Here is a 12,062-nt window from a genome sequence, read left to right on the forward strand (position 1 = left end):
AGATGGAAACTAAGAAAATCAAGAAATAAAGTTGGTAGTAATAACTTTTAAAACATCAAATACTTGTAGCCATACAATAAAAGGGGACACATTTATATTGCATATTTTAAAAATGACATCTTGCTACTGCTCAAAATTTAAGCATAAATACTGAAATATAATTAAATTATGTTTCTATTGAAATATAGATGATATTTCAGACAAAAATATATTTATTTTTATTTTCATATGGCAAACCTTACCAATGCGAGAAGAGTTTTTTCTAACTTGAATCCCATCTCTATTCTGAATGGGAAGAATCCCATTAAGCTGGTGACTTCATGGAGAGTATAGAACTCTGGATAGTTTTTCACTTGTTCAATACAAGCTTTTAAAATTTGCTAAAAATTAAAAATTAAGAGAAATTCATTTTCATTGTACTTCTCTAACAATGCAACAAAAATAATTTAGTTACATATGACTATATAATTATTTACTTCAAATATGAGCCTCATTCATTAACTGAACTTCTAATAACTCAGGCATACTGTATATTCTTTATTTGACTCAAACTCTTATTTTTCACAACAATTCTTTTTAGCTTAATTTCTTTAAAAAATGATGTTTAATAATACTAAAAATAGCAATTGTATTAGAATTCTCCAGGCCAGAATACTGGAGTGGGTAGCTTTTCCCTTCTCCAGGGGATCTTCCCAATCCAAAGATCCAACCCAGGTCTCTCACATTGCAGGCAGATTCTTTACCAGCTGAACCACAAGGGAGGCCCAAGAATACTGGAGTTGGTAGCGTATCCCTTCTTCAGTGGATCTTCCCAACCCAGGAATTGAACTAGGGTCTCCTGTATCGTAGGCGTATTCTTTAACAACTGAGCTATCAAGGAAGCCCTAGAATTTAAAGTTAGAGAAGACATATTTTCTATGCTATTTAAGAAACTGTCAAAGAAATAGAGACAGGTGAAAATTTTCACACTTTGTGGCAATAAAATCAGCTACATGAATGATTAGAAATAAGTTTAATACCCTAAAAAGAGTCCCAAGCACAATGAATTAATGAAGTAGTTATTTTACAGGTTATTCTAATCTTCAATCTAAAAACTAAATGAGAAAGGTTATAACTAATTTGTATTTTCTTCTCTCCAAAATGTTCTCAAAATATTAATGACTTACAAGGAAATGTAATGAGGAAGGAAAATTCACTGTTTCACCTAAATAGGATCTATGCCACCTGTGATGACATGTAAATAACTCAAAGAAGCACAGCAATTTTGGAGGGGGTAGGGGACTTATAATGTAAAACCATACACACTACATTATCTTCTAAGATACAAGTGTCTCTTGGTATCTATGGAATTGCCCATGGACACCAAAATCTGAGGATGCTCAAATGGCTCATATAAAATGGTATATAGTACCATCAGCCATCCATATAAACTGACGCAGAGCTGGCAGATATGGAGGACCAAATGGATGTGTTTTTTCTTCTTCTCTCAATGAACTTTAATCTGAACCTGTTAGAATATAGTTTATATCACAAAAGCTTTTAGCAATAAGTATACTTTTATATTTTATATCCCCTTTCCCTTCAGACATTTATAAAATGTGTCATTACAAATCAGTATCATTACTCCAATTTTCATACAGTTTCTTTTTCTCTTCTTTAATCCTCTCTCCCTGCTATCTTTCACAATTTTCCCCTCAATTCTACGCTTTTTAATAATGACTATGATATTTAATTCAGGATATTATCTGCAACTGGGCTTCACCGGTGGCTCAGATGGTAAAGAATCTGCCTGCAATCCAGGAGACCTGGGTTTGATCCCTGGGTTGGGAAGATTTCCTGGAGAAGGGAATGGCTACCCACTCCTTGGAGAATTCTCCCTGGAGAATTCTAGGGACAGAGGAGCCTGACAGGCTCCAGTTCATGGGGTCGCAAGAGTTGAACGTGACTGAGCAATTAACACACACACACACTACTTGCAATTAAGGCACATGTAGGATAACATGGGGAAGTTCTGTTTGTTTTTAACAACCCGAGTCAAGGGACTTCCCTGGTTGTCCAGTGGCTGAGAGTATGTGCTCCCAAAGCAGGGAGTCTGGGTTTGATCACTGGTCAGGGAACGAGATCCTACATGCTACAACTAAGACAGGCGCAGCCAAATAAATGTTAACAACAACAACAACACAAAAAACCTAGTTAACTGCAAACTCATATTTGCATAATATCTTTGTTCCTCATTTATAATATTAGTCAACTTTCACCCCTAACATTCCTGTCCTAAAGTAGTTATTACAAAAATCTGAACATGCAAAAGAAAGCAATATATAAGAACTATGTGACATACAGATTATCCTGATTCGATATTTATCTTAACATCTTTCTTGGTAAAACTCTGTTGAATATCACAGTGCTCGTTAAGTAAGTTTACTCCGTAATCATGGCAAGAGAAAAATTCAGTGTAAATCTATGACAGTTTTATACTTATACTCAGATATATTACATAGTTTTAAAGGTATTTCACAGCTGGTAGGTATTAAGTAACCAAAAGATCTTATTTAAAATATTTAATTTAAAAATTTTAATTAGTAATTTACTTACGTTGGAAAAACAACTAAGAGTGAACAAATGAGTTTAAGAGATTCATGCTGATCCCTATCACCCACCCACGAATATTATTTAACACTCAAAGTATCTTGAAAATTAAAAACACCAAAAACACATACATGTACACATCATTACGAAGAAAGATGAAAATGACTATGCTCCAGAGAGAGAAAATACATTTTCATACATGTTTCAAGCTTAACATTTAACAGACACTACTTCTGGCGATATGCTAAAGTAGTATCTTGAACAGCACTCCTATTCAAATAACACTAGATGCTGGCTAGGTTACAACTAGCAATTTTCACACATTGCTGGGCTTGGTAAAAGTGAGAAGAATTTCCAAGAACCATAACTAAATAAACAAACTCCAAATACCTGGAATGAAGAAAAACAGGAGCAGTGAGCAGTAAGAAATACATGAAGAGGCTTGAGAGCATGTCTCAACGAGTTCTAAGATTAGGTAGGCAGCTGAACAGGACAGTGCTACATTTAATGCTTGAGAAGCAGAGATCTTGATAGATATCTGTATACCCACATTCACAGCAGCAGTATTCACAACAGATGCAAATCAAGTTTCCATCAATGGATGAATGGATAAAGAAAATGTCCATATACATACAATGGAATATGCAGCCTTAGAAAGGAAGTTCTGCCACACACTACAGCTGGATGAATCTTGAAGACATCATGGTAAGTAAAGTAAGTCAATCACAAAAAGACAAATACTATGATTCCACTTATATGGGGGTATCTATAGCAGACAAATTTAGAGACAGAAAGTAAATGGTGTGTGATACAATAAGAACTAGTTTGTGTTTGTTCCTTATTCCTGACACATAACTCCTAAAGCTCTTGGAATCTCCTAAGTGATAAGAATGTCTTCTTTATGCTAATGAGATGACAAAAGGCCCAGAGGCAGCTAGTCACAAGCAGCCAATGATTTGATCAAGCATGCCACTAAGTAATCTCCATAGAAGCCCCCTCAACAATCTCAAGAATGGGATCCAGAGAGCCTCTGGGTTGAAGACAGGGAGGTCTGGGAGGGTAGTGTGCTTGGAAAGGGCATGTAAGCTCCCTGCCTCTTCCTCACAACTTGCATTATGCATCTTTCTCTTCCATTTGGCTGTTCCTCAGTTGTATTCTTTATATTAAACTGGAAATAGCAAGTATTCTCTAAGCCATTCTACCTAATTATTGAACTCAAGGCAGGGGTGAGTCAGGGAAACCCTACACTCAGTGTCTCGAGCTGGAGAATCGGTTGGTATGAGGGAAAAATCCCACATAAATGGTTTCAGAAGTGTTGTGAATAGAAACAGTTCAGAAACAGGGATAGTCTCAGTTTTACAGGATGAAAAGAGTTCTGGAGATTGGCCATACAAAAATATGAATGTATTTAATACTATAGAACTGCACATTTAAAAAATGGTTAAGCCAGTAAATATAATGTTATTTGTATTTTACCATAATTAAAATGAATTTTTAAAAAAGGTAAGGAAATTCTCACACAAGCTACAAAATGGTTGAATTCTGAAGACATTATGCTAAGGAAAATAAACCAATCACAAAAGGACAAACACTGCAATGACTCCACTTATATAAGGTACCTAGTGAAGTTAAATTCATAGAAATAAAAAGTAGAAAGGCGGTTGTAAGGGACTGGGTGGAAGGCAAATGATAAGTTATTTAACGAATATAGTTTCAGTTTGAGGAGATGGAAAAGTCTGGGAATGAATGATGAAAATCTATTCACAACAGTGTTCAAGTATTCAATGCTACTGAACGATCCTTAAAAATGGTTAAAATGGTAAAATTTGTTATACCAAAAAAAGAGAAATATAAGACAGACTGAAACTTAGTAAGTTTGGGAATCCCAGAAAGAGACTTGAGAAAATGAAAAAGAAGCAATTAATTGAAAATGGTTGAGAATTTTAAAGACTTAATTATGAATTTAAATATACAGATACAAGAGACACAATGAACCAAGTAGGATTTTCTTTTTTTAAAATACATTGTAATGAAACTGTAACACATCAAAAATAAAGAGCAGTCAGAAAGAAAAGACAGATTCCCTAAAAGAAACTGACAATTAAACAATACATGTTTCAATAAAAATACATGAGTCAGAAACAGGAGAATTATATCATCAAACACTGAGAAATAAATCAAACTGTCAACTTAGAACCATGTATGGACTAAAGCTATCTTATTAAAATGAGAACAAAGTAAAAATATTTCTGGGTAAACAAAAAAGAAGACTGTTCACCACCAGGAGATCTTCACGAAAGGAACATCTAGAGCATAAAGCATTTTAGAAATAATGAAGAGGATCTCAGAATGTATATGTGAAAAGTAAGAGGAGATGGAAAGGTAGAAAAAAGGTCCAAATTTGTAGTTAAATGAAGACAAATATTGCCCATATGAAATAATAATGCAGGTTGGTTTGAAAGAGAGACAGGATTATCATATGACCCTACAATCACATTCCTGGGCATACATCCAGAGAAAACGCACAGTTTGAAAGGATACATGCACCCCGATGTTCACTGCAAGCACTGTTTACAGCAGCCAAGACATGGAAGCAACCTAAACGTCCACTGACAGAGGAGTGGATAAAGAAGATGTGGTGCACATATATGATGGAATACTATTACTCATCCATTAAAAAGAATGAAAGAGTGCCATTTGCAGCAACATGGATGGATCTAGAAAGAGTTATACTGAGTGAAATAGGTCAGACAGAGAAGGAGAAATATCACATGACATCCCTTATATGTGGAATCTGAAAGGAAATGATACAAATGAACTTACTTAAAAAACAGAAAGAAACTCACAGACTTACAAAATAAACTTACGGTTGCTGGGGGTAGGGAACAGTTAGGCAGTTTGGTATGGTCATGTACACACTGATCTATTTAAAATGGATAACCAACAAGAACATGCACATGGAACTCTGCTCAATGTTAGGTGGCAGCATGGATGAGAGAGGAGTTTGGGGGAGAATGGATACATGTACATGTATGGCTGAGTCCCTTCACTGTTCACCTAAGACTATCACAACATTGTTAACTGGCTATAAACCAATACAAAATAAAAAGTTTTAAAAACTTTTATTTATTTGGCTGTGCCGGGTCTTAGTTGTGGCATGGGGGATATAGTTCCCTCATTAGGGACTGAACCCAGGCCCCCTGCACTGGGAGCATGGAGTCTTAGCCAGAGGACCACCTGGGAAGTCCATTTTTTTCTTTAAAATATACTTTTTCTATCTCCATAAACTGAAATGCTCTCAGAAACACTGATTAACCTAGGTGCAGTGAGCATCCCCAGTGCCCAGACTGTAGTCTTGAAATACCACTACAAACTAAGGCTCTAGGAGATTCTTGATTCCAGGGCTTGGTCAGGTATTCTACAAAACAAGCCTCAAAGACTACTAGAGTGACTCAAAGCCAGTATGAAGAACCCATCACTGTTCAAAGCTGGTATTATCTGAGTTTCAAAAAGGATAATTGCAGTGGACTAAAACCCATCAAATATACTTATCTTCATTATTCAATGATATTTTTCAAAAAACAGTGATCACCATTGTAAAGTAAGATGGGGCCAATTATGTTCTTGAAAACTGATAAAGAAGCTAGCATTTTTTTTTGCTACATGAAATGGGAAGCCAAACAGTAGACGAGGAAAAATATCTTTATAAAATTATTCCAACTAGTGAATAAAAATAAATGATGCAATTAGAATCTTATAATTTTGCAGACCAAGTGAATCAATGAATCCAGGCATTAAACCTCAATAGCTCCTAACATCTCAAAATCAGACATTATGTGTCACCTGATTAAAGAATATACCACCATCTATATGTTCAATCCCTTTGGCAAGACTATAATTCTGATCAAGTTTTGGATCCAGCTGACAATTTCTAAGAAATACAGAGCAGAGAGGAACATACTGAGGATTATTATGAATATATAATTATCAAAATCCAGACTGTAGGAAAGTCTACAGGTCAAATGATCCAGGTTCTTGAAAAGATAGTTAAAGGGAAAAAAAATATGAAGGGGTAACTTGCAGATTAAAAGAAACTGTTTTATCAGGTAAAGGAAAAAACTTCCTATGTATACAGTAGTTCCCTTTATCCAGGGGGGATATACTCCAAGACTCTCAGTGGATGTCTGAAATCGTAGGTAAAACCAAATATCATTTCAATCCATTTATATATCTATGATAAATCTAATTTAAAAATTAGGCACAGTAAGAGACTAAAAACAATAAAATAAAAACAGAACAATTATAGTGATACTGTAATAAGTTATGTGCATGTGGCCTCTGCCCTCAAAATATCTTACAAAATCAAGGTCTCTTCAGTCTTAACTAAGCACTGCAGATGTAACTTGGGCAGTTTGAGGTGGGACAACAAAATGGAATACAAATTTCTTTTTCCTTCATTATAATTTCATGGATAGAAGATTCGTTTCTGATGTAAATCTTAGCAACTGCAGCATGTGATTTTTGTTCTTTCCTTACTAAGTTGAGAAATTTCACCTTTTACCTAAAGGAAACACTCTGTGGCTTCTTTGTGACTTACCCAAATCACCAGCGTCACTACACTGGCACTACTGGGTTATTATCAAGCTAAGTAAGGGTGACTTGAACACAAGCACTGTGACACCTCAATGGTCATCTGATAACCGAGGGGTTTACAGAGAGACTCATGGGTGGGAGAGGCTAGACAAAAGGATGATTCACATCCCAGGTGGGCTGAAGCAGGAAGCTGAGAGAGTTCATCATGCTACTCAAAATGATATGTCAATATGATATTTCTGCAATTTTCCACTCGTGGATAACTGAAACTGAGGAAAGTAAGTGAAACTGAGTTTAAGGAGGGACTACTATACAAGTCATAAAACTTCTGCATTTAGAATATTCAAAAAACTCCCACAGATCAGCAACAAAAAGGGAAAATCCAGCAGAATAAAGGGAAACCCCTGAACAATCAATTCACAAGAAATGACCAAAAGACATATGAAAACGTATACAGTCTTTTGTACATAGCACCCCATCCTCTAGTGTGATTAAAATTAACATGACTAAGTATCAATTTGCTGAGAATATGGAGTAAAATCTTCTCAAAACCTGATGGGTAGAATGTAAAGTGGCATAACCAGTTTGGAAAACAGTCTAACATTATCTATTGAAGTTGAAGATGTGCCTATTCTATACCCACAATTTCATTCCTAATCATATATCCAGTAGAAATGTGTGCACATGTACACCAAGAGACATGTATGACAATTTTCACAGGGGCACTGCCTTGAATAGTGCAAATCTAGAAACAGTCCCAATTTTTAAAAATTTATTTATTTTTTAATTGAAGGATAACTGCTTTAGAGAATTTTGTTGTTTTCTGGCAAACCACAACATGAATCAGTCATAGGTATACATATACCTATGGCTGCCTTTTGAGCTTCCCTCCTATCTCCCTCCCTGTCCCACCCCTCTAGGCTGATACAGAGCCCCTGTTTGAGTTTCCTGAGCCGTACATCAAATTCCCATTGGCTGTCTATTTTACATATGGTAATGTATGTTTCCATGTTACTCTTTCCATACATCTCACCCTCTCCTCCCCTCTCCCCAAGTCCGTAAGTCTATTCTGTCTGTACAAACAGCCCAAATTTTGATCAGCAGAATAAACTATTTATGTGCATTCATAATGTACAGAAATGAAAATGAATGAAATACAACTACACACATACATATACATGAAACTCACTAACATACTATTGAGTAAAACAAGAATTCTGTTCACATAGTACAAAAGCGGGGACTCCCCAGGTGGTCCACTGGTTAAGAAAACACCTTGCAATGCAGGGTATGTGGGTTTGATCCCTAGCCAGAGAAATAAGATCCCACAGGCCACGGAGAAACCAAGCCTACACGCCGCAACTAGAGAGGTCAGCACTCTCTGGAGCCTAAATGCCACAACTAGAGAGTCTATGCCCTGCCAGGAAGGATCCCACATGACACAACAGAGATCCCATGTGCCACAACTAAGACTCAACGCAGCCAGATAAATACATACATAAATATTGAAAAAAAAAAAGAATTCACATAAAATTTAAAAACAGACAAAAGAAAGCCTGAACGACCAAAAAAAATTTTTTTAAGGCATGGAAATTATCAAACCAGTCACTTGGAACAGTGATTATTTCTTCAACAAGGGAAACATTATTTAGGGGGGTAACACAGAGGGCTTCCAGGTTAATGGTTTTACTTCTTGACTTGGAAGAGTCACAAAGGTGTTCACTATAAAATTATTTGTTGGAAAGCTATATATATATATTTGCTCTAAATACTTTTCCATAGGTACATTACATTTCATAGCATAAAATTAAAATTTGAAAACAATAAAAAATTAGATAAATATCAGTGAGTCTTTGGGGTGAGATGTAAAACGTAACAAGACAATGTGCTGCTAAGTCAATCTGGGTAAAAAGACTTAAAGCTGATTGCTAGCTATCAAATAATGTACTTTGTTAATAAACATGCTTATTTTATAAAAGTGGTAAAATACCCTTAAAATCTACATCTTAACCATTTTTAAGTGTAGAGTTCAATACTATTAAGTTTATCACACTGATTTGTACAGAGACTAGCTTTAAAGGCTTAAAAATAATTCAGACTGGGGTTGATGTTTCTAGATGAATACTACAACTCTAAATTTTTACTATGTCCACTAAATGATGGGAGGTTGCAAGGCAGAGCAATTTACATGCTTTTTTTTTTTTTTGCTAACAAATCTGCATGAATAATTTAATAAGAAAAAAATTATCTGATGAAATTTATCATCTGGTGGCTGTTTACCATGAGGATAGTGAACACAAATTTATGACTCAGTTCTAAAGGATCATTCAGATTTTTAAGGACTAAGATAACTCCTTAAATCCCATTCTCTCACAAGGCAAATCAGTTCATCACATCAGATCACCCATATGAGTAAAATACAATTCAAATACAGTAGCTAGAGCATTAAAAGCAGTGTCTGATTTTGAGGTGTTATTATTTCTAGTATTTCCATCACTTAAATACATGATGAATAAAAGACCTATATACAATTTGGTCTCTAATTTGATAACATTAATACATACTTTTGGAAAATCATCACACATTTTAAAATGCTGCTATTGCCTATCACTTGGCAGCTTAAATAAATGTGATTTTTCTTTACCTCTGTGAAGAGATGAGCATCGTCAGAAAGCATATTATAGTCCTGGGCACATTTCTTTGCAGAATTCTGCAAAAATTTTAGGAATTCTGTAACTTCTTCATTCACGTGTTTTTTCATATCCTGATTTTGACAAAAAAAAAAAAATAGACATATCTTGGAATAAGACACCTGGTTAAAAACAATCACTTCTCAATCACTGCACTAATAATTTGAACTTAAATGATCATTTCCAAAGCAGAAATCACAGATAACTGCAAAAAGAGAAAAGCTGATGACTAACACTACAATCAGAAATTAATAAATTAATTTAATAAAATGTTCTGAATTAACATAAAAAGGGACAAACACTCAAATGGAAAAATAAGCACACATATGAACAGGCAAGTTACAAAACAAGAATTAGAAATGGTTTATAAACACATGCAAAGTGCTTATTTTCATTAGTAACCACTATAATATAAAGCAAAAGATTGCCATTTTTTCCCATATGTTCAGTATTAGTGAAGATATTCTGGAAAAACCTTTGTACAATAGTGGTACATACAAACTGGTTTAAAATTACTGCAGAACGATTTGCTCATGTGTAACTGCAGCTCAAAGCCTTAAGAACATGTATAGTTTTTCATCTGGTAATTATAGTTCTAAGAATTTATCTCAAGGAAGTGATCACAGATATGAACAATGAGTTTGCAACAGTGATGTTCAACACAGCAACACATAATTGAGAATTCAGAAATTACTTAATAATTACACAAAAATTTTAAAGTGATTCAAGGTAAAGTTCTACTACTAGTACTCAACATGAACTAGGGTGAAATATACTCAGAACTAGAGCAAAATGCCTTAACTATGAATTAAAGCATTAATATTGTCAGTTAAATTCCTTTTATTTTTAATTTTTATTAATGATATTTATTGTACCTAAAAAGCAAATTTAAAATACTTTCTAACTTTTAAATATTTTTTATGGAAGCTGAAGAATAGAATACATACCAAGTACTGCAAGTAGTCATTTTTATTTATTCCAACAGTTTTGGAATTTGCAGGGACTTTTGCATATTTAACCAATAAATCCACATAATTTCTCTGTTCTCTCTGGGAGAAACGAGAGAAACGAGGATAAGGAACTCTTGGTTTTGGAAGAAGAACCATTCCAACTGTGGTTTTAACTTTTTCCTTTGCTTGAGCTGCTGAATTAACTGTCGGCTCATTTCCTACAGAACCTGCTGAGGCATTCAAATTTTCTCCTATACGTCTGGAAAAAAAAATACAGTTTACAAATATGTGCTTTTCATAAGAAGATTACTATCATGAAACTTCATGATTCTCAATCACCAGGGAGAATATAGAGTGATTAACAGACTAAACTCTGGATTATTATCTAACTCTGCCACCTGCATTTTGATATTTAGCCATTTAGTATAAATTAAGTATTCTGCAGGATAGTATCATATCACAAGTCTACCTTCAATTACCTGATGGAGAGGAAGAGGCATATTCTTAAACAAGTTATTCAGTTTGGAAGTTTCTCTCCTTTACTGAAGAAGAGTTAATCACTCCTGCCAATTATATATGCAGGTATTTTGGATTCACATTTTATTACAATGCAAGTTGCTTTTTAATACTCAAATTCTTCAATAAGATATATCAGTTAATGTACTGAACAAAAGCCACTAGGAACAGGATAGGATGAGGTCATAAACCTGCAGTTCACAAATTCATTGAAATTCTAAATTTTCAGGTTTCCCCTGCATTTATTATCTCAAGAGTTAAAAAGAAAGCTTGAACACCGTGTGGATATACTCTATGGAAGCAATGGTTGTTTGAAAAAAGTTGTATAATCCTCTACCACTCATGCACATGGCTGAGTCGATCGAAATGTCTTGTATGCATACAGGAAGTCTTGGCCTATCTATAGTGAAATGCACTAGAGGAAAAAGTAGCGAGTAGCTAGAGAACCTGTTACCGTATTTGTTTACAAAACGCCACCCCCAATTGAAAAAAAAATCACCTTATTATCCCAGTTAAGGTACATTAACACAAATTTCTTACCTGGTACATATTCTGTCTCTGTTACTGCTATTCAGTGTTATAATCTACACTTTTCATAAGAGTCTTAAAGTACACACACAAAACTACATTCTCTTAGCCTCTGCAACTTTAATTTCCACCACAGTAATCGTACCCTATGATTTGGTTCCAAACTAAACAACAATAACCAAAAGGAAGGGAAACT

The 12,062-nt window shown here is 34.7% G+C and overlaps 1 protein-coding gene across 2 annotated transcripts in view; it reads right to left on the bottom strand.

Annotated features, from left to right (window-relative positions):
* The window catches only part of ICE2 (interactor of little elongation complex ELL subunit 2), a 60,984-nt gene that overhangs the window by 40,636 nt on the left and 8,286 nt on the right, over window positions 1-12,062 (bottom strand). For both annotated transcript variants that reach the window (XM_043920413.1, XM_043920412.1), the window contains exons 4-6: window positions 10,820-11,081; window positions 9,827-9,946; window positions 243-380 (exon numbers count right to left, since the gene is read on the bottom strand). In XM_043920413.1, coding sequence (XP_043776348.1) covers window positions 243-380; window positions 9,827-9,946; window positions 10,820-11,081 — 520 coding nt within the window. The remainder of the gene's footprint in view (window positions 1-242; window positions 381-9,826; window positions 9,947-10,819; window positions 11,082-12,062) is intronic.

Source organism: Cervus elaphus, chromosome 12 (assembly GCF_910594005.1).
Source record: "Cervus elaphus chromosome 12, mCerEla1.1, whole genome shotgun sequence".
NCBI classification, from domain to species: domain Eukaryota; kingdom Metazoa; phylum Chordata; class Mammalia; order Artiodactyla; family Cervidae; genus Cervus; species Cervus elaphus.